This window comes from Oncorhynchus kisutch, linkage group LG7, assembly GCF_002021735.2.
Source record: "Oncorhynchus kisutch isolate 150728-3 linkage group LG7, Okis_V2, whole genome shotgun sequence".
Classification (NCBI taxonomy): Eukaryota; Metazoa; Chordata; class Actinopteri; order Salmoniformes; family Salmonidae; genus Oncorhynchus; species Oncorhynchus kisutch.
This window is the reverse complement of record NC_034180.2, coordinates 17,566,465-17,590,219: the sequence shown is the minus strand read 5'-3', so window position 1 is coordinate 17,590,219 and position 23,755 is coordinate 17,566,465. Positions and strand designations below refer to the sequence as shown.

Here is a 23,755-nt window from a genome sequence, read left to right as displayed (position 1 = left end):
TTCAAGTAAAGGCAACATACCAAGACATTTAATACAATAATTATGCATAATTACAAAAGGTACTTACTTAGTATTTCAAATAATAATTATAATACTATTATAATCATGGAAGGCAAAATTACACATGGTACTACACAGTAAAGATATATATATATCACTATATATACTGTATAGAAAAGTATGTCCAAATTAGTGGATTCGGCAATTTCAGCCACACCCGTTGCTGACAGGTGTATAAAATCGGGCACACAGCCATGCAATCTCCATAGACAAACATTGGCAATAGAACAGCCTTACTGAAGAGCTCAGTGACTTTCAACGTAGCAGATAGAATGCCACCTTTCCAAAAAGTCAGTTTTTCACATTTCTGCCCCGGTCAACTATAAGTGCTGTTTGTATTTATTAAGGATCCCCATACTCTTCCAGAGGTCATACGCAATTTTAAATATTACATGACATTTCATAAGACTTTACACAATACATGAAGTGTTCCTTCGGGCCACTACTCTATCAAATATCTACAATACCTGTTATTGTGAAGTGGAAACGTCTAGGAGCAACAACGGCTGAGCCGCAAAGTGGTAGGCCAAAAAACAATTTGAACGGGACTGCCGGGTGCTGAAGTGAATCTGTCCTGGTTGCAACACTCTACCGAGTTCTAAACTGCCTCTGGACGCAAAGTCAGCACAATAACTGTTAGTCAGGGGCTTCATGAACACAAGCCTAAGATCATCGTCGGCTGGAGTAGCTTAAAGCTCGCTGCCAGTGGAAACGCATTCTGGAGTGATGAATCACACTTCACCATCTGGCAGTCCGACGAACTAATCTGGGTTTGGCGGATGCCAGGAGAACGCTACCTGCCCGAATCTATAGCCCCAACGGTAAAGTTTGGTGGAGGAGGAATAATGGTCAGGGGCTGTTTTTCATGGTTTGGGCTAGGTCTTTGTTCCAGTGAAGGGAAATCTTAACGCTACAGCATTCTAGATGCTTCTGTGCTTCCAACTTTGTGGTAACAGTTATGTGAAGGCCCTTTCCTGTTTCAGCATGACAATGCCCCTGTGCATAAAGCGAGTTCCATACATAAATAATTTGTTCAAGATCGGTGTGGAAGAACTTGACTAGCCTGCAAAGAGCCCTTACCTCAACCCCATCTAAAACCTTTGGCATGAATTGGAACGCCAACTGCGAGCTAGGGCTAATCGCCCAACATCAGTGCCGACCTCACTAATGCTCTTGCGGCTGAATGGAAGCAAGTCCCTTCAGCAATGTTCCAACATCTAGTGGAAAGCCTTCCCAGAAGAGTGGAGGCTGTTAAAGCATCAAAGGGGAGGACCAACTCCATATTAATTCCCATGATTTAGGAATGAGATGTTTGACGAGCAGATGTCCACATACTTTTGGTCATAAAGTGTATGTCATGTCAAACTACACAATTGTGCCCAGTAATCTGTGTTTCCTAGCCTGATCCTAGATGTTTGTACTCTTTCCCACTCCAATTATTTGACTTGACAACGAGTGACAAAGAGGTGGCATGGCAGCACAGCATAGGCTGGCACTCAGGTTACAGTAATTTCTGTTTGCTAAATAAAACTTAAAAACCATGAAGGCAGGATGTTGCTTTCAACATCAGAGACAAGCAGCCTTACATACATCCATATGAACCATACTGTAGTCATCACTCTCTATGATCGTCTCAATAAAATAATACAGTACATCACTTATTCAAATAGACAATCCTTTTCATGATAAGATATCAATACAATAACAAATGTACCTTGAACCAGTAGTTCCATTTTTAGAAGTGGATTTCATTGAACTTTTTTGCAAAAGCCATTCACACAATATACCCTATCTACTGTATGTGTACAGTATAGAATAAAATCCACAGATAAAGGTTTAACTTAAAATGTTCTGCACAATATGGTCAGTTTGTAAAGTGCAATGGCAAAGTAAAATCATAAAGGCTTGAAGTCATACTTTCTTAGTATAATAAATATATTCCATTGTTTGGAGTCCCTCGTGGTAGTGTATGTGCATGTTTGAGACGGACTACTTTGCAGTCGAACGGCGTAGAATCACTGATTTTCAAATCACGCTTATTATATGTGATCATGATTGGTGATTCTGCGCCTCAGCACGCTCAAACTGATCCCGTCAAATTAACTGATAGTCTGTACTGGTGAGGTGGTTTTCACTGTCCTTGCAGGTAGTGAAGGGTTTAGAGGGTTGGTGAGGGGTACTGTACAGCTACGTGGTGATGGTGCTCCTGTCCCCTTCCAGCCAGTACTCTTCAGTCTGCATCTCAGTGAGGCGAGACACTGTCCTTTGGAAGGCAAAGATCTCCTCTGCTCCACTGAAGATAGACAACTCACTGGCTGCATCCTGATCCAGGAACAACACATGAGGGTGTAAATGCATTCAATAGAAAAACACCATTAGTGAGAGTGTTTGGTATTTTCCTAAAGCCTGAGAACAAAGCAGTTTTGGAGAGAAGCTGAGAAGTCAACAAACAGAAGGTCATAGTGTACAAAACATTGGGAACATCTGCTCTTTCCATGACCAGGTGAAAGCTATGATCCCTTACTGATGTCACCTGTTAAATCCACTTCAAATCGGTATAGATCAGGGGGCTCCAAACATTTCTAGCATGATTAACTACTTTTTTTTTTATAAAACATGTCGCAAGATACTTTTCTAGCTTTCAAATAAGCACATTATTCTCTTCTCCAGTGTCTTTAGTGTACCAGAGAAAGTAGTGCACTATGTACTGTCAATATACCTGGTAAACTAAATGGTTAATAAACCACTAAGGGGACCCTATAAAATCTGTGATTTTTATTTTCCCAAATTATGTTCTCAGTTGTATTTTTTTTGTCTGTCACTCTCAAAATTACAATTGTTCATAGAGAAACAACAAAATAGAATGTTCTATCTTTGTTCTGGAAGACTGGAAGAAATTCCCCCTAAATTGTGCATCTAGTGAGTAAAAGAATATGCCTTCTAAGGCACCAGTAGAGTGATGATTCTGTATTGCTACTGCTCATTTAATTGGAAAGTTTGAAAATAACAAATAATAGATACAAATGATATTTGTTAATAACCGTTTACGGTGGAGTACTTGAAAATCGCATATACTTTCAGAATTGTTTGGCGAGCTACTTAAAGGTGGGCTGCGATTAACCTTTTAGGAGACCCCTGGTGTAGATGAAGGGGAGAAGACAGGTTAAAGAAGGATTGTTAAGCCTTGAGACAATTGAAACATGGATTTCAAGACTTGAGTGTCTTTGAACGGGGTATGGTAGTAGGTGCCCGGCGCACCAGTTTGTGTGTGTCAAGAACTGCAACTCTGCTGGGTTTTTGATGCTCAACAGTTTCCTGTGTGTATCAAGAATGGTCCACCACCCAAAGGACCTCCAGCCAACTTGACAACTGTGGGAAGCATTGGAGTCAACATGGGCCAGCATCCTTGTCGAAGGCTTTCAACACCTTGCCCCAACAAATTGAGGCTGTTCTGAGGTAAAAAAATGGGGTGTAACTCAATATCCTTATGCTTCGTACACTCAGTATATTGTAGGTCATATACTCTCTACCTAAGTTAGAGATCAAGAAAATAATGTTGGGAGTATTTGGCTGCAATTTGTACCTTTTTTAGGTTGAGATCATCCATGAGTTCATGATGGTGGTGTTCGTGATCTCCGTCGTGTACAAAGATGTCATCCAGAGGGTGATCGGCCAGAATCACCACTCGTACCTGGGGGACCCAGGATGAGACATTTACTGACACTGGTTGTTCTCATCAAGCCTGGTCCTAAATCTGGGACCAGGCTAGTTTTTAGCAACTCAAAAAAAAAAGTGCATCCAACAATGCTAATCAAACAACCTCAGCGGTACATATAAAAACCACACTCATATCAAAGGATAGTCTCAAAAAACAATCACAATGTGTTACAACAATTATGGCGCAAAGACAAAGTTTCCTTATAAACCATACTATATTAAAATGATCCAGCCTCGAGCTTAGAAATAAAGCCCTCTGTTTCAACCTCCCTGTATGATTATGCTTGTTGATTTGGTTTCTTATTAGGTGCAAATAAATAACATAAATTAAAACTAAATGGTTTGTAATGTTACCTTGTGTTCATAGAAGGCATCTATAAGCGTGATCAAGCGTCTCGCTTGAGTCTTCTTGTTCATAGTGAGCAGGGGAATGTTCCTGATGAATACAGTATCAAACTGCCTGGAAATCTCCAAGTAGTCACTGGCACCCAATGGCTAGAATACAAAACACATAATGTATAAGTATGCCCCTTACAGTACAGGGAGTGCATACATACAGTGAGTTCCGAAGGTATTGGGACAGTGATATGTTTTGTTGTTTTGGCTCTGTACTCCAGCACTTTGGACTTGAAATGATACAATGACTACGAGGATAAAGTGCAGACTGTCAGCTTTAATTTGAGGGTATTTACATCTCTATCGGGTGACCCGTTTAGAAACTACAGCACTTCATTTACTCTCCCCATTCTATGGAACCAAAAGTATTGAAAGTATTACATGTATCGAAGTACTCAAAAGTTTAATATTTGGTCCAATCTTCTTAGCACACAATGGTTGCATCAAGCTTGTGACTCTACAAACTTGTTGGATGCATTTGCTGTTTGTTTTGGTTGTGTTTGACTATTTTGTGCTCAATAGAAATGAATGGTACATAAATGTAGTGTCATTTGAGTCACTTTTACTGGAAATAAGAACATGTTTCTAAACACTTCTACATGAATGTGGATGCTACCATGATTACAGATAGTCCTAAATTAAATTGTAAATAATGAGTGAGAAAGTTAGGGGGGGGGTATGATATTTGTGCATCTAACTGTCTCGCTCATCATTATTCACAATTAATTCAGGACTATCCGTAATAATGGTAGCATTCAGATTAATGTAGAAGTGTTTAGAAACATATTATACTCTTATTTACAATAAAAGTGTCTCCAAAATGACAATACATAATTGACCATTCATTTCTATTGGGCACAAAATAATCTGGGTTAAAAAAAAAGTGTGGTAATTTCTAAATGTTTGACCTGAGATTGATTTTTTTTTATTTAAATACCCTCAAATTAAATCTGACATTCTGCACTTTAACATCATAGTAGTACAGAGCAATAACATCACGTGTCCCAATACTGTTGGAGCTCACTGTATTTAGTATGCCTATGTGATCCCTGTGGGAATTGAACCAACAACTCTTACCAACTAAGTAACACAGGACGTACAGTCAAACATACAGTCTGCTGTGGTCACTTACTCTATCACACAGCTCCTCGAAGGTACAGTCTGCTATGGTCCCACAGGTTTTCATAAGACTGACCTCCCTGGCTAGCAGTTTCAGAGTCCTTGGCCGTGTTACTAGAGAAAGAAAATGAACATCTGGTTCAGCTAAATTACAAGTAATAAACTCAACATGATGGAACACAATGAGGCTCAATATATTATTAAGTATACCATTAATACAGAATGTTATGTTCATATCATGCACCTATAATTATAGACCGCTCCACCGATCCCTCTTTATCTACACTCAATGACAACATGAGCATCTTACTGTCGTTCTGTTTGAAGGCCAGCTCGTCAAACATCTTGTCCAGTATTGCCTCAACACAAGGTTCCCTTGAGCTGTGTCGAAAAAGGTTAACATAGCAAAATATGATGAACCACATTATTTAAAACATGAAACTATACTGATCAAACACAAATTGGCTTGAAAGAAAGAGTTCCATATTAAAATAAATACTGCCAAATATAACCTAGTAATTTGAGTATTGAAATGCCTCATTGCTGTATCCATGGTTTGCACCATGCAGTTCTTACAGGAAGTACAGTTTCCCAGCTGAGGGTCTGTTTCTTCTGCGGTAGTCTATCCCAGAATCCAGACGAAGCTCTTGGCAATAGTTCTGCATGAAAGAGGCAGACTACCGTAAGACAAACCTTGCCTGTATGTTTTCAAATCAAATCACATTTTATTGGTCACATACACATATTTAGCAAATGTTATGGCAGGTGTAGCAAAATGCTTGTGTTCCTGGCTCCAACAGTGCAGTAGTATCTAACAATTCACATCAATACACACAAAAAAAGTAAAAGAATAGGATTAAGGAATATATAAATATTAGGATGAGCCATGTCAGAGTGGCATTGACTAAAATACAGGTGAATACATGTCTTATATACAAAATAAATCAGAAATGTATTTCTTATTTACCTTCAACACAGCAATAAATGGCACAAAGTTGACCCTCTGTAGTCCGTTCTTGTACAAATCTAGAAGAGAGGAATAGGTCTGGTTAGATCAGTATAGATTGTCCTCTATGGATTGTGCTGAACGCAGCTCAACAAGGTATTTGTTTTGTGATGTAATATTCTACTTGCCCTCTGGGGGCCGGTTGGACGTGGCCACGACAACAACCCCATTCTTAAAGAGGTTTTCAAAGAGCTGTTTCAGAATCATGGCATCTGCAATGTCTGTCACCTGTGGAATGAATTTAGAACCAATTCACTCATATTGTTCTATCCTGTTATATTTTCATGCATCCAAAACTGGGAACCATGCATAGAATGTAACTTTATTAGTCCAACTCTAAAACAGGCGTTTGGCTAAAACAGGATTCCTCATTATCACATCCATACATTAGCTAATACTATTCAGATGATTTTGTACAATTATAACATGAAGGTATAACAGTAGTTACAAGTGATCAGTAAGAGGAATATCCCCCAGACCTCACCTGAAACTCATCAAAGCATAACAGACAGGCCTCTTCACTGATCTCCTCTGCTATTGGTGCAATCGGGTCATAGACTTTAGCCATCCTCCCAGCTTTCCTTTTTGGCAGGCTCTTTTTAAGGCGATGTATCCCTAAATACAGTAAGTAAAAGAACAAAGATTGAGTCGACTCTCTCATAGATCTCAGTTCAATCAATCTGAATCTATTGCTCAATTCATTATTGACATTAAGTATGATCGATAAGTCATGTCAAATCGCCATTTAGCGACACAACTTAACCTACTATTATGTACATCTAACATGAAGCCGTGGAAATGGACCCTCTTTTTCTTCTCTGTCTCCACGTAGGAGTAGAACATGTCCATAACCATCGTTTTCCCTGTGCCTATAAATAAAACAGAGAAAAACAGAATGATAATTCATTGTTTCAAATGTGCAATGTAGTCAAAAAGGGAAATATCATAAATGTAATGCTAAAGTGGCAGCACAAAGATGGATGTTATAGAGCTACTACTTACCAACATCTCCATAGATGTAGTACCCTTTTGGGGGCTTTGGCTTAGAGAAAAACTGTAAAATAAAATAGACAGTGTTCAATGTATTGTGAGTCTGTGTGAATATAGGGTTAACTATAGATTATAGTCTATACTTTATTTAATGTGTTTTGACAGTGGTAAAAATCAAATAATGTATTATTGACATCAGTAAGAACATGCATAGAAATCAGATTACCTTCGAGAAGAGGGACGTAGGCTGGTTGTTGTAACCTCTTAGGGTTTTGTGCATTTTATCCAAGGTCTGAACCACGGCTTTTTGATGTGGGTCCTCTTGCAGCGACTCATCCCTGACCAGACTGTTGTAGTGCTCCAGTGGTCCGCTGTACGCTGCGGCAGCATTGCTGTCTTCTGCAGCCGGCTGGGGGAGAGCATCCGTCGAATAGCCTGAGCAGTAGAAAAGATCACGGAATCGGAATTATCGGTACATCCTGAAGCTGTATTAGTACTAGAACTAGTTAAATAATTTGCGAGACCACCTGTGGCGGTTATTGGTTAACGTGCTAAGAGCAGAAACGTAACGTTATTCATTTAGCGAGCAAACTGTCCAAAGCCAAAAGGTTCAGTCAGCGATTCGATATTCCTTCGTCTCTAAAGGTAAGTTGTGTAAGCACCGTAACAATGTAAGTAGCTATCTAAAAATGCCATTATAATAATGGCCGATTGACGCATAGGTTGCTAGATAATTCGCTATCTAGTCTAACTAGACAGGTCATGAATATAATTAAGTTTGACAGCTGACACTAGCGGTTTAGAAAAAGTTAGCTATGCTAACTAACTGTCAGTACTCATTTTGAACAACACACAGCAGTCAATCTAGCTCTTGCCTCACCAAAATAATATTCTCACCTCGTCTGGAAATGTTAGTCACACCGTTACATATCGTTTTCGATGAATAGTACTGATCTTTCAGTAGAAATCTAATGATGGGTGACACCAAGGGCGACATCTTTGACGACAACATGCACGTCGCCATTTTGGCTTCAATTCCAACTTTATTGAACAAGGCGGAAATGCACAAAACGATTCTGAAGTGCGTCAGGAGAGGGCAGTAGTAGAAGAGAGAGGCCCAACTCGGCGGAAAATATGTGTCCCTCCTCCGGCAGGTGGCACTCTTTTCGTTGTTTCGTCCACTAAGCAAAGAGTTTGAAAGAGAGAAATCAACGAGTGTCGAATTTGGTCAAAAACAAAAATGAATTGCTTATTTTATCACATGAGGTTTATTTGATAGAATATCATTTTGTAATGCTTAAAGTTGCTACGAGTGTACTGATATAAGTAGGACTCGTGATATCACGGCAACTTTGAGAAAAAACACTAACTTTGAGATGTCTCCAGATGGATATTTATGCATATTCATGATATGAGGCCAGTAGCATAGCATCCAGTGATGTGTATTCACGGTTGCCAAGGTAAGCCAGGATTCCCCAAAAAATGTACCAATTAATTTGATTTTTTTTAAATACAATTTATCTTTCTTCTCTCAATGTTTCATAATTTTCCTTCAATTTGCAAGAGGCTGAATGTATTTGGAGCCAGATAGCTGCCAAAAGGTTGAACGTATGTATTGTTAGGATCGTAAGAAAGTCCATACCTAAATGGTTAAAATCGTAAGAAAAGCCATGGGTGAAACATGAAACGTAACCATTAAATTAGATCTGTAAATGTACAAACCCTATGTTACGACTATGAATTAACATTTACACATTAAATTCTTACTTTACGTCTCCCTTTACTCAGTTACAAATATTTTTATACTTACAAACCTTTGTCAGGAATGGAAAGGACATGAACTGAACGTAGCTAGTCAAAGTTAGCTAGTCAATCAATCAACTGTAGCCCAGACTTCAGTTGTTGTGCAGCTTTCAAAAGCAGCAGACAAAATAAGTCTTGAGTTTGTTTTAGAATGACGTTCAATAACAAAAAAATTCAATTTCCACCAAAAATGACATACCCAAATACAACTGCCTGTAGCTCAGGACCTGAAGCAAGGACATCAAATTATTGATACTATTTGAAAGGAAACCATTTGAAGTGTGTGTAATTGTGAAATTAATGTAGGATAATATAACACATTAGATCTGTTAAAAGATAATATAAACTTTTTTTTTTTTTTTTCATCTTTGAAATGCAAGAGAAAGGCCATACTTTCAGTTGAATAATTACATTACTACACAATATTTTGTATCAAGTCTGCCCCGAGTTTGCCCAAATGTGCCGAATTGGTCAATTAATACATTGTCAAGTACATAACTATAGATAACATACAAAAATGCTATGGTATTAAAAAGTTTACACACTCCCAGGAATGTCATACATGATGGATCATTAGCTTATACACTAACTTTCACACATCTAGATGGCCGGGCGGGGTGGGTGTGGATCCAGAGACAGCGGTGGGGTCAAACTGTAGACCCCAGTTCCCGCATTTGAACATCACAATTGATTTTATCAAACAAAATGATGCTATATTTTATCTCTGGGACCCTTAGGATGACAAATCAAAGCAAGATTACTGAATGTAAGTACATTATTTACCTTCAGAGGTGAATGTATCAATCCAGTTGCTGTGATAATTTTGGTTGTTGTTGTGCACTCCTCAAACAATAGAATGCTATTTTTTCACTGTAATAGCTACTGTTAATTGAACATATTAGACATGTCTATGTCCCGGAATGATAGCTGTATACAACGTCATTCTAGCCACATTAGCACACGTTAGCAACAACTGTCCAGGTTTAGGGACACCCATCCCGTAGTTTGGCCGGCGGCCAAACTGAGCAATCGTGGGAGAAGGGCCTTGATCAGGGAGGTGACCAAGAACCCGATGGTCACTCTGACAGAACTCCAGAGTTTCTCTGTGAAGATGGGAGAACCTTCCAGAAGGACAACCATCTCAGCAGCACTCCACCATGCCACTCCAGCATGCCACTCCTCAGTAAAAGGCACATGACAGCCCCCTTGGAGTTTGCCAAAAGGCACCTAAGGACTCTCAGACCATGATACATAAGATTCTCAGGTCTGATGAAACCAAGACTGAACTCTTTGGCCTGAATGCCAAGCGTCACGTCTGGAAGAAACCTGGTACCATCCCTACGGTGCAGCATGGTGGTAGCAGCATCATGCTGTGGGGATGTCTTTCAGCGGTAGGGACTGGGAGACTAGCCAGGATCGAGGGAAAAATGAACGGAGCAAAGTACAGAGAGATCCTTGATGAAAAACTGCTCAGGACTTCAGACTGGGGCCAAGTTTCAACTTCCAACAGGACAATCACCCTAAGCACACAGCCAAGACAACGCAGAAGTGGCTTCGGGATAAGTCTCTGAATGTCCTCGAGTGTCCCAGTCAGAGACCGGACTTGAACCTGATGGCGACAAAGAACATGGCTGACGTTTTACATTCTCACTGGAATATGCCCAGATGCGTGGCCTTTTGCGTGAAGAAAAGACCGCCACCGCCTTTTGCGTGAAGAAAAGACGCAGGAAAAGGAGCCGCAGATCAGGCAGCCTTCTGAGAATCAGTAGGCGAGCTAGTAAACTCCCATTGCCATCTGTTCTTCTTGCGAACGTGCAATCATTGGAAAATAAAATTGATGACCTACGTTTTAAGATGATCCTACCAATGGGACATCAAAAACTAACATCTTATATTACACCGAGACGTGGCTGAACGATGATACGGACAATATAGACCTAGCGGGATTTTCCATGCACCGGCAGAACAGAGACGCTACCTCTGGTAAGACGAAGGGTGGGGGTGTGTGTCTATTTGTCAATAACAGCTGGCGTGCGATGTATAATATTAAAGAAGTCTCGAGGTATTGCTCGCCTGAGGTAGAGTACCTTTTGATAAGCTGTAGACCACACTATCTACCAAGAGAGTTCTCAGTTATATTATTCGTAGCCATCTTTTTACCACCACAGAACGAAGCTGGCACTAAGACCGCTCTCAACCAACTCTATAAGGCCATAAGCAAAGAAGAAAAGGCTCACTCAGACGCAGCGCTCCTAGTGGCCGAGGACATTAATGCAGGCAAACTTAAATCAGTTTTACCACATTTTTACCAGCATGTCACATGTGCAACCAGAGAAAAAAAATTCCTTGACCACCTTTACTCCACACACAGAGATGCATACAAAGCTCTCCGCAACCTCCATTTGGCAAATCTGACCATAATTCTATCATCCTGATTCCTGCTTAAGCACATTCATGTCAGGGTATATACAGCAGTTTTGGCCACCTGGCTCGCTGTGAACTTTGTGAAGACCATTTCTTCCTAACAAAGACCATAATTAATTTGCCATAATTTTACGTAATTATGACATAACATTGAAGGTTGTGCAATGTAACAGCAATATTTAGACTTAGGGTTGCCACCCGTTCAATAAAATACGGAACGGTTCCGTATTTCACTTAAAGAATAATAAACCTTTTGTTTTCGAAATGATAGTTTCTGGATTTGACCAGCTTTTTTACATGGCACATATTGCACTTTTACTTTCTTCTCCAACACTGTTTTTGCATTATTTAAACCAAATTGAACATGTTTCATTATTTATTTGAGACTAAATTGATTTGATTTATGTGTTATATTAAGTTAAAATAAAAGTGTTCATTCAGTATTGTTATAATTGTCATTATTACAAATATCTAGAAATTATCTGATTAATCGGTATCGGGTTTTTTGGTCCTCCAATAATCGGTATTGGTATCGGCGTTGAAAAATCATAATCGGTCGACCTGTTCATTGACTACAGCTCAGCGTTCAACACCATAGTGCCCTCAAAGCTCATCACTAAGCTGAGGACTCTGGGACTAAACACCTCCCTCTGCAACCGGATCCTGGACTTCCTGACGGGCCAACCCAGGTGGTAAGAGTAGGCAACAACACGTCTGCCACGCTGATCCTTAACACTGGGGCCCCTCAGGGGTGTGTACTTAGTCTCCTCCTGTATTCCCTGTTGACGCATGACTGCGTGGCAAAACACGACTCCAACACCATCATTAAGTTTGCTGACGACACAACAGTGGTAGGCCTGATCACCAACAACGATGAGACGGCCTATAGGGAGGTGGTCAGAGAACTGGCAGTGTGGTGCCAGGACAACATCCGACCTCAATGTGAGCAAGACAAAGGAGCTGATCGTGGACTACACAGGACTTTACAGGAAAAGGCGGGCCGAACAGGCCCCCACTAACATCGACAGGGCTGTAGTGGAGCGTGTCGAGAGTTCCAAGTTCCTTGGTGTCCACATCACCAACGAACTATCATGGTCCAAACATACCAAGACAGTTGTGAAGAGGGCATGACAAAACCTTTTCCCCCTCAGGAGACTGAAAAGATTTGGCATGGGTCCCCAGATCCTCAAAAGGCTCTACAGCTGCACCATCGAGAGCATCCTGACCGGTTGTATTAGCGCCTGGTATGGCAACTGCTCGGCATCTGACCGTATGGCGCTACAGAGGGTAGTGCGAACGGCCCAGTACTGCCAAACTTCCTGCCATCGAGGACCTATACAATAGGCGGTGTCAGAGGAAAGCCCATAAAATTGTCAGAGACTCCAGTCACCCAAGTCACAGACTGTTTTCTCTGGTACCGCATGGCAAGCGGTACCGGAGGGCCAAGTCTAGGACCGTCTAAGGCTCCTCAACAGCTTCTACCCCCAAGCCATAAGACTGCTGAACAATTAATAAAACCGCCACTGGACAATTTGCTTTGACCCCCCCCTCTCCTCCCTTTTTGTACACTGCTGCTACTCGCTGTTTATTATCTACGCATAGTCACTTCACCCTCACCTACTTGTACAAATGATCTCAACTAACCTGTACCCCGTACCAGTGCCCCCTGTATATAGCCTCGTTATTCTTATGGTGTTACTTTTTATTTTAGTCAACTTGGTAAATATTTTCTTAACTCTTCTTGAACTGCACTGTTGGTTAAGGGCTTGTAAGTAAGCATTTCGCGGTAAAGTCTACACTTGTTGTATTCGGAGCGACTGACAAATAAAGTTGGATTTGATATGATTGAACATCTCTGGAGAGACCTGAAAATAGCTCTGCAGCAATGCTACCCATCCAACCTGACCGAGCTTGAGAGGATCTGCAGAGGAGAATGGGAGTAACTTCCCAAATACAGGTGTGCCAAACTTGTAGCATCATACCCAAGAAGACTAGGGGCTGTAATCGCTGCCAAAGGTGCTTCAACAAAGTACTGAGTAAATTGTATTAATACTTATGTAAACGTGATATTTCGTTTTTTAAACATTTTTGTCTAAACCTGTTTTTGCTTTGTCATTATGGGTTATTGTGTATAGATTGAGGAGAAAAAAAAACATGTTAATCCATTTTAGAATATGGCTGTAACGTAACCAAATGTGGAAAAGTCAAGGGTTCTGAATGCTTTCCAAATGTACTGTATTTGTCATGTAGTGACCACATGTCTTTCATGTGCATATGACAAATGAACAAACAAACTTGACGAGAACATTCCAACGGTCAGAACTGGGTCGTTCCACAAAATGAGTGTCCTTTGATATGTTAAGTAGACATTTTTACAATTTTTTTATTTTAAAATACTTTCATATGAAATGAAGTGCCCTTTGGTGTAGTCCACATGGAGAATTCAATACTTCTAATTGTCAATATGAATGAATTCAATAATCAATATCAATAATTTATGAAGGTTATTATTTATTTTATGTGTCTAGTGATTCATTTACATCTGTCTATAATTTCAAGGTCAACCCTGTTACGTGAACTGAACTCTTGTTTTAATATGGTCAATTTCAAAAGAAACATTGAACATTACACATTTACATAGTGTAAAAGTAGGTGAGCTGGTTCTACTTTGGCCATTTTCTGGTGTTTTGTGGTGAAAATGAGCGTAACATCAACCCTGTTACCTACCCATAGATAGACAGGCTAGACTTATTTTAACAATTTCATTTGTTTTTGTGAATCTTGCATTCAGTTGCCCCTCCTTGTTGCACACCACAAGCTTCCATTCCCTGTGTCACAAGGGGATTCATGGCTGATTTAACTAGTAATTACCAGTTGGAGGGTCTTCCAAATGGATTTTTCCCAGATGTAGTAATATCCCACTTGGTCACAAACAAACGTAACACCACTAACCATCCATTGTAGAGCCGTATAATATCACTCATTGGAAGTTCAAGACCTAGACTGTCACAACTTCCGCCGAAGTTAGTCCCTCTCCTTGTTCGGGCGGCGTTCGGCATCACCGGTTTTCTAGCCGCCACCGATCCACTTTTCATTTTCCATTTGTTTTGTCTTGATTGTGCACACCTGGTTTCCATTCCCATTATTAAATGTTCCTTATTTAACCCTCTGGTTCCCCATGGTTTTGTGCGTGTTTGTTCGTTGTAAGTTGGTCTGTATTTGTGAGCTTGATTATTTTCCTTCTTGGAATATTTTATGTTTTGAGTAAAGTTACGTGAATTACTCATCTCTGTGTCCTGCGCCTGACTCCGCCTTACCTGCTACACCTAGACGACTTACATAGACCTACACTTTGACATACTGTGGAGTACGATGTATAGTTTTTGATTAAATCGATATAAAGTAAGATAATACAAATAGATTTTTTCCATTTTTTAATTCACTTACTATAGTTTTTTGTTTTTTTTACTCTCAAGATAGGAAAATATTACCGCATGCCAAACGTTTGCAAAGCTGTTACCAAGGCAAAAGGTGACTATTTGAAGAATTTCAAATATAAAATATATTTCGACTTTTTATGTGTTACTACATGATTCCATGTGTTATTTCATAGTTTTGATGTCTTCACCATTATTCTACAATGTAGAAAATAGTAAAAATGAAGAAAAACCCTTGAATGAGAAGGTGTGTCCCAACTTTGGACCGGTAGTATATGCACACACTCAATACTTAATTAATTTCCTATTGTAGTTAGCGGTTGGTTTGAGGATGTCTTCTGTACTCATTATTCATCCTCCCAGTTTTGAGGGAGCCTGACTCAAGCGGCAAAACATGGGAGTTACAGCCACCATGGTGTTACAGGCTTGTTGCCATGACAACAGTAGAACGTTTCTGGCAGAGACACAGACACACACACACACACACACACACACACCATTACAGTGGAATCTGCCCTGCTTGGATATTCCACTCTGCGTTGCGGTTCAAGAGATTTAGAAGCAGGCAAATACACTCAGACACAGACAGAACAGAGGAGGATTCAGTAGGAGATCAACTGAAAAGGGATATACTCTCCAATCCTCATTCTTTCTGATGGTGTGTGCATATTGGCTATGTCTTCTCTTCCTATTTTTCATTGTCTTTGTCTGCATGAAGGAAGGATGAAGCATGCTGCATGCTACTGCTATAGTCTGACCACTGTTATAATTTAGCAGTGCCTGTGTGCATAGCCTTCTGTGCTGTGTATATATGAGACATGTATGTATATATATTTTTTCATCAGTAGGATGGCACTTGAGGCTGCTGCTTTTTTAAAGATTAGGGTGAGCACTGTCATCGTAATGGTAGTTCATAGCTGTGTAGTGAAATCAATTCCTCCCTCCCTCTGCCACTGCTGAATGCATTAGTGTAATGAGATGTCTGCAGCCAGCCAGCCAGCCTGTGTGCCGTGCAGCAGCAGCAGCAGAGACGAAAGGAGCAGGGAGAAACACGTACAGTACAGCAGCTAGAGGCAAAATGGCTTTCACAGCCTGCTGAGGGAGTGTGCTGTGCATAGAACCTTCTCCTGCGGATCTGGACTCTAACAGGGATCGAAGAAGGGAAGAGCTTGCTTCTCAAGTGTTCTAGATCAGAGGAGATCAGGTAACGGAGGCGCTGGTAGACAAGCAGACAGAATGTTGGGGCTCACAATGAAGATAGGATGGATTGGGTGGTAGATCTGTTCCATCAGGGGGAACTTGCTTTAGGCATTGTTGCCTTTTGTGTTGTCTGTTTTTTTAGTGTTCAACTCAATTTTCTGTAGCTGGCTGCATTAGTGCCCTGCAGCAGAATGTCTTGCAGGCTCTTCTGTTTACTGTTGTTGTGGTTAATGTTATGTGACAGCATCTTTTTTCCACATCCGCCTCAGTAGCTGGATTATGGAGGCACAATGTAAATAGATTCTTATGTAGCATGTGTATGTTTGTTATATGTGAAGAGATGATTGATTCTATGAAAGAACAATGTTGATGTACGACGTGTGCACTAACAGTGGTTTAGATTACAAGCCATGCAGTCTTAAATTATTATTATTGTATCTCCCTTTGTGTTTCCCTCCTTCCTGTATGTCTCCCTGCAGCTCCAATGAGTGTACTTGCAGCAGCACAGAAAGCAGACAACAACAGTGAAATGCAGTCGCCTGCAGTGTCTCCTTCCTTCCTCCCCAGCCAGCCAGGAAAGATTCCCGGCAGGAAGAGAGGGAGACCCCCACTTCATCGCAAGATGGATTTTCCAACCCACTACCCTGATTCCCTTCCTCCTCTCAAAGTTCCCAAGAAGAGGGGGAGAAAGCCTGGCTTCAAGGTCAGTGTCAGGGATGGGAAGGGAGGGGAATAGAAGAGGAGGGTATGGGATGGGATGGGGGGAAAGAGAGGGGAAGGGGGGTGGCAATGGGGATGCAGTGTGTTTAAAAATGCATATGATGATGTAGCAAGACAGACCCCATTTCATTTATATTTAGTGGGGATCATATTTGTCTGAAAAAGACTTAACATGAGGTAGGTTTGTTTAATTGATTAGTATTCTGATTGGCCACTGTATATGCCTAGCAAAAATGTCTGCATTGTTTAAGTGATTGGTGAGTGTCGCAATAAGAATAGGGAATATTGTGAATTATTTCATAAAAAGTTATTTTATTTACACTGAACAAAAATATAAACGCAACATGCAACAATTTCAAAGATGTTACAGTTCATATGAGGAAATCAGCCAATTGAAATAAATAAATTAGGCCCTAATCTATGGATTTCACTTGACTGGGAATACAGATATGTATCTGTTGGTCACAGAAACCTTTTTAAAAACTGGGCCTCACAATGGGCCTCAGGGACTCTGTAATTTGAATGCACAAAAAATGTGTTCGTTGTCTGTAGCTTATGCCTGCCCATACCATAACCCCACCGCCACCATGGGGCACACTGTTCACAACGCTGACATCAGCAAACTGCTCACCCACACGACACTATACCCATGGTCTGCGGTTGTGAGGATGGTTCGACATAGTGCCAAATTCTCTAACACGATGTTGGAGGCGGCTTATGATAGAGAAATGACCATTTAATTCCTCTGGCAACAGCTCTGGTGGACATTTCTACAGTCAGCATGGTCTGATGAGTCCAAATGTAAGATTTTGGGTTCCAACCGCTGTGTAATTTTTGAGACGCAGAGTCGGTGAACGGATGATCTCCGCATGTGTAGTTCCCACCGTGGAGGAGGAGGTGTGATGGTGTGGGAGTGCTTTGCTGGTGATACTGTTGGTGATTTATTTAGAATTTAAGGCACACTTAACCAGCATGGCTTACCACAGAATTCCGCAGCAATACACCATCCCATCTGGTTTGTGCTTTCATTTGTTTTTCAACATGACAATGACCCAAAACACACCTCCAGGCTGTGTGAGGGCTATTTGACCAAGGAGAGTGATGGAGTGCTGCATCAGAAGACCTGGCCTCCACAATCACCTGACCTCAACCCAATTGGGATGAGTTGGACTGCAGAGTGAAGGAAAAGCAGCCAACAAGTGCTCAGCAAATGTGGAACCTCCTTCAAGACTATTGGAAAAGCATTCCTCCTCATGAAGTTGGTTGAGAGAATGCCAAGAGTGTGCAAAGCTGTCATCAAGGCAAAGGGTGGCTAATTTGAAGAATCTCAAATATAAAATATATTTTGATTTGTTTAAACTTTTTTGGTTACTACATGATTCCTTGTGTTATTTCATAGTTTTTATGTCTTCACTATTATTCTACAATGTAGAAAAGAGTAAAATTAAGAAAAACCCTTGAATGAGTAGGTGTGTCCAAACTTTTGACTTGGACTGTATATTAATATGAAGATTGCTGTTGAGTGTTAATGTCACGTCCTGACCATAGAAAGCCTGTATTTTCTATGGTAGAGTAGGTCAGTGCGTGACATGGGGTTTTAGTCTAGTTTATTATTTCTATGTGGGGTTCTAGGTTTATTTTCTGTGGGGTTTTAGGTTTATTTTCTATGTTGGGGTTTGTGTATGATTCCCAATTAGAGGCAGCTGGTAATCGTTGTCTCTAATTGGGGATCGTACCTATGTTGCATTTTTCCACCTGTGGGTTATGGGATATTGTCTATGGATAGTTGCCTGTTAGCACTATTGTTAGCTTCACGTTTCGTTTGAGGTTTATTGTTTTGTTTTGCTGTGAGTTTCACTTAGTAATAAAAAGATGTGGAACCCAGATCACGCTGCGCTTTGGTCCATTCATTCCAACGATCGTGACAGTTAACTAATGCAAACTGCGAACCATGATATTTTAATAATAATAGTACTACTACTAATAATAATAATATATGCCATTTAGAAGACCTTTTATCCAAAGCTACTTAGTAATGTGTGCGTACATTTTATGTATGGGCGGCCCCTGGAATCGAACCCACAACCCTGCTGTGGAAGCAACATGCTCTACCAACTGAGCCATACAGGATAATTTTAGACTATTGTTGCTACCTAAAACTGGAATAAAATGCCATTATTTACAAGTGATCCATTTAAACTGTGTATAAATATCCCTGTAGATATTGAGATCCTAGCCTTGTGTCTCCCTGCAGCTGAAGCCCAGGATGGTGATGACTCCCCTGGCCATCTCTCCTCCCAGCAGCACCCCAGAACCAGACATGAGCTCCATCCCCCAGGATGCTGCGACCATCCCCCACTCTGCCACGCCCCAGGTGCTCACAGGTAGGCCACACCTTTTTGATCCTTCCTATTGTGTTCCCTGCAGTGTTTATCTACATAAACAAGCAGGGTAACAAGGGTGTCTCTCTCTCTCTCTCTTTGTGTTCCCTGCAGTGTGTATCTACATCAACAAGCAAGCCAACATGGGTCCTAACCTGGATAGGAAGAAGCTGCAGCAGCTCCCAGATCATTTTGGACCTGACAGGCCTTCCGTGGTGCTGCAGCAGGCTGTCCAGGGGTGCATCGACAGTGCCTTCCAGCAGAAAGCTGTGTTCACTCTCCTCACACAGGGCTACGGAGGAGAGAAAATATCAGGTATAACATAAACCCACAGATTGTATGTAGTGTAACTGAGATTTCTGTTTTATATTCATTTATTTCATTAGTAGAAATAGCCCGTAGGGAAATAACAGAAATTGGCATACACTCATTTGATAATCTAATAACCATGAGGTATCCTTCCTGTCTCATGTCCATTCACCCGCTGAATGACACACATAAACAATCCATGTCTCAATTGTCTCAAGGCTTAAAAATCCTTCTTTAACCTGTCTCATTCCCTTCGTCTACGCTGACTGAAGTGGATTTAACAAGTGACATCAATAAGGGAGCAAAGCTTTCACCAGGATTCACCTGGTCAGTCTGTGTCACGGAACGAGCAGGAGTCCTTAATGTGTTGTATGCTCAGTGTAGAGAGCAATACTTTTGACCAGGGCCCATAAGGCTCTAGAATAGGGTGACATTTGTTGCTTTGAGATTGTTGCTTTGAGACATGGCTGTAGAGATGTGTCGCCTAGGGCAAGGTTAATTGCAACAAGCTTTACTACAATAGGAAATCAACAAAGTTTCTAGGTTAATCAAGTGTTCCTTTTGATTTCCAGCCACCTTCGATGGGAAGCAGCACCTTCTGAGTCTGCCTGTGGTCAACAGCGTCGGCTACGTGCTACGCTTCCTCAAGAAGCTCTGTCGTAGTTTACACTGTGAAAACCTCTTCAGCGACCAACCAATCACCCAGCATAATGCCTCCTACCAATCAGAGGGTAATGTACTGTTGTTTATTCAATTACATTCAAATTACTTAATTTATCCTACAAGGGGCAATTATGTAGGCAGGAGTGCAGATGTGATGTATTGTACATTACTTCTTAGAAAACACAGTCCTGTAACTTAACAAGAGCCTCTGAAAAAATGTCCCTCTGAAATATAGTGGGCTCAGTTCCCCAAATATTATACTATATTGCTTCAGATTGCACATGGAAGCACAGAATGACAATTTGTGAAATACACATCATTTGGTGTTTTACTTGTGTAATCCCTAGTAATCCATTATCAAAATCCCTGTATTCCTACCCAAACAGCTGAGACCTCCATGCCAGAAGACTACCTAGAACACTCCCATGTCCCCCAGAAATATCCTAGGCTCAATTCCCCAAACATGTGCGTTTGTTGCTTCGGATTGGACAATTAAAGCACAGAACGGCATTTCAAATACATATTTCAAAGACTTCAGCTTCTATCCAAAAGTGATTCAAAGTATCGCAAATATTTTTTTACTAATGTCATTTCTTTCCATCCATTTCACAGCTGAAACCTCCATGCCAGAGGAGTACCTTCTGGACCCGTCAGACAAACGCTACTCAATGGACCCAGGTGACTCCGCCTTTAGTGCCATAAGCTCCTCCTACTCATCCAAACCGTCCTATGGGTTTCGCTCCTCGCAGCAATTCCCCAACAGCTCCTCCCCCATGGGCATGTGTAGACAGACGTCTAGTCCAAATACTTTCCTGGAAGGTAACAGGATAGGTAAGAGACTGGAGAGTGGAGACTAGAGTTGCAAAATTCTGTTAATTTTCCCAAAATTACCAGGTTTTCCTGCTTATTCCCTTCTGATTCCAGCGATCTTTCAACTGGGTTTTCTGGAAAACCTGGGGATTTTGGGAAAGTTTGTTTCTTGCTATAATCACAATGCCGTAACCAGGTAAAATAGACCCGTAGTGAAATCTGTATTCTGTACCTATCTGTCTCTTTTCTCATCCAGCGTACAATCCATCTCAGGACTCCCAGGAGTCCAAGGTTCCCCCCAGTAAGGACCCTTCCACCTGGAGTGTAGAGGACGTGGTGTGGTTCATCAGAGACGCTGACCCCCATTCCCTGGGCCCTCATGTGGACATATTCAGGAAGCATGTAGGCTACCCCTGTGCTCACTCTTAATTAATGAATATTTTGATACCTTGCATCCTCTCTCCTCACCTTCTCAAAACGCCTTGGATGAGACGGTCAGGGGGGAGGAACAGAGGAACCTTGGACCTTCTCCTCCAATATAGTTGAGAAGGAGGCGAGGAGACGGGGTGAGAGGAATCACAGAAAATCTCAATGAAATTGAGGCCTGCCCACTGGGCAAAACCTGGTTGAATAAACATTGTTTCCACGTCATTTCAACAACTGCAAAAAATGTGCTGACATTAAATCAACGTGGAAAAGTGTTTGGATTAGCAACAAGTCATCAGTTTAAGGGATTAAAAAAAAATGCTACCAACTTGCAACCTAAATCCAATGACATGGTGACTTTTTTTGGTTGATTTCACGTTGAATTCACGTTAGTTGACAACTTAACCAAATGTAAATCAAACATAGATGTTGAACTGACATCTGTGTCCAGTGAATGGATCTGCAACAGTGATTATATCTGGATGTGATGTTTTGTGAAATACTAACCAGGATTTGGGTCACTTCTATTTTAATTCAGTCAATTCAGTAAACAACACTGATACACATGTATGATTAGTTTACTTGTGGAGATATAACCTGACTTTCTTTCCCACAGGAGATAGACGGCAACGCGTTGTTACTTCTAAAGAGTGAGATGATCATGAAGTACCTAGGACTGAAGCTGGGGCCAGCCCTGAAGCTCTGCTATCACATCGACAAACTAAAACAAAACAAGTTCTGAATCTGAACATTTTTTCACTTCATCAATCTGTGGGACCCAACTTTGTGGATGCCTCCCAACTGGCACCTTTATATAGTGCACTACTTTTGACCAGAGCACTAAGGGTCCTGGTCAAAAGTAGTACACTATATAGGAAATAGGGTGCCATTTGGGATGCTATATTTTACTAATTATTTAGCATTTTCAGATGCTATGTAGCTAATGAAAAAAATGTATTCTGACAGAATACAACGTTTTGGGATATTCTAGTTTTGATGTTGAAATAACTTTTTGGTTTATACAGATGACACAATATGCAAATTCTGGAATGCATAACTGATACACTGGCAGACAATATTGGGAAAAGTAGACTATATTACTTTGAGGATACAGTTGTCCCATAAATGAGTTTATAATGTGCCCAAAGCATATAGCAAGACACATTTATGATCTGTTGAGAAATGTGAATTATTTTAGATAAACTATTATTTATACTTGGTCTTCTAAAAACGTAGTTAAGGCCTCACAAATGTGTGATAAACAGATAAAAATTGTCCCATATTGTTTTGATTCTATACCCTCACAAAAGTTTATTTGAATGTGTCATAGGGTTGAAGCTACAGACACAGTTCCACATAATGGTTTTTCAAGTTCTATACACATCAATGTAAACTCATATTGTGAAGCATGTGATTAGAAACAGGAATTTAAGCCCATGTTAAACATTATTAAACTGTTGTTTTTTTACACAAAATAATGTCAACTAAACTCAGTGCAGAAATACAAATGACTTTGCATATTGTTTTACATACTATTTTGATAGAATTGTCAAAAAAACATGTTTGCGCTCAAATACATGACAATGAGCCATTTCTAGTTGAATATACCAGATTGTCAAATAATTATCATCGCCAAGACACCTCACAAATTCATTGAAACTTGATTGTGTGGATATTTACTATATAAATGTTTTACTATGTTATCATTGTTGAAACAGATTTGGAGCATAAGGGATGACAACACTCACCGGGAAAAATGTCGAAGGACCTACAGTATTGGGTTATGAGGCCATATAGCATTGCTTGTGTGTGCCAGTTTGGCAGTATGTGTACATTTTAGTAACCAGTGTATGTGAATGCTGCTGTATATGATTACATGTTAGCCATGCCAAGTCAAATCAAGCTGGGACGATGTCTTTTATTTTGAAAATCATGTTGGAAAGATGTACTGTAAGTCAGAGAATGACCAATGTATGGATGAGTTTACTTGTACTGGTGCTAAAGAAATTCTCAATGTATTGAATATCTCATGTTTGCTTTTGTGTTGTGAGTTTTAAATGGAAAACACTCAAATGTGTGTATTTAACCTGGCTGTGTATCCTAAGTATTAAATTAAGAAAATATTAAGGGGACAAGGTATGGTTTGAGGAGCATCTTTCTTTGTGATATCAACCAATTTACGGAATGAAATGAAGCTTAGGATTCATGGAAAAATAAGAATTAAACGTTACCAAATGTGTCCACATGGTGACACAATCATATGTTAATTCAGATGTTTCTGCTCCCTCCTGATG

General features: G+C 40.5%; 2 protein-coding genes across 5 annotated transcripts; one reads left to right on the top strand and one right to left on the bottom strand.

The window, feature by feature from the left end:
* Positions 1-6: 6 nt before the first annotated feature.
* On the bottom strand, positions 7-8,360 carry afg1la (AFG1 like ATPase a). 2 transcript variants are annotated; one of them, XM_020487582.2, is made up of 13 exons: positions 8,186-8,360; positions 7,515-7,723; positions 7,301-7,352; positions 7,066-7,167; positions 6,783-6,913; positions 6,427-6,526; positions 6,260-6,318; positions 5,869-5,951; positions 5,603-5,673; positions 5,306-5,406; positions 4,132-4,272; positions 3,644-3,751; positions 7-2,382 (listed from the first exon to the last, which is right to left on the bottom strand). In XM_020487582.2, exons 1-13 carry the CDS (start codon positions 8,310-8,312, stop codon positions 2,248-2,250), a joined length of 1,419 nt encoding a protein of 472 aa, XP_020343171.1. In that variant the 5' UTR covers positions 8,313-8,360; the 3' UTR covers positions 7-2,247. The 2 variants fall into 2 exon arrangements, with proteins under 2 accessions (XP_020343171.1, XP_031684428.1); XM_031828568.1 differs by having other exon boundaries at positions 7-3,511; positions 8,186-8,322.
* LOC109894253 (sex comb on midleg-like protein 4) lies at positions 7,648-23,725 on the top strand. 3 transcript variants are annotated; one of them, XM_020487586.2, is made up of 9 exons: positions 15,449-15,610; positions 15,922-16,156; positions 16,632-16,855; positions 19,127-19,256; positions 19,368-19,568; positions 20,135-20,293; positions 20,838-21,056; positions 21,292-21,437; positions 22,078-23,725. In XM_020487586.2, the coding sequence occupies exons 3-9, from the start codon at positions 16,637-16,639 to the stop codon at positions 22,201-22,203; spliced, it is 1,200 nt and encodes a 399-aa protein (XP_020343175.1). In that variant the 5' UTR covers positions 15,449-15,610; positions 15,922-16,156; positions 16,632-16,636; the 3' UTR covers positions 22,204-23,725. The 3 variants fall into 3 exon arrangements, with proteins under 3 accessions (XP_020343174.1, XP_020343176.1, XP_020343175.1); XM_020487585.2 differs by lacking the exons at positions 15,449-15,610; positions 15,922-16,156 and adding an exon at positions 7,648-7,933; XM_020487587.2 differs by lacking the exon at positions 15,922-16,156 and having other exon boundaries at positions 15,423-15,610.
* The last annotated feature ends 30 nt before the right edge of the window (positions 23,726-23,755 follow it).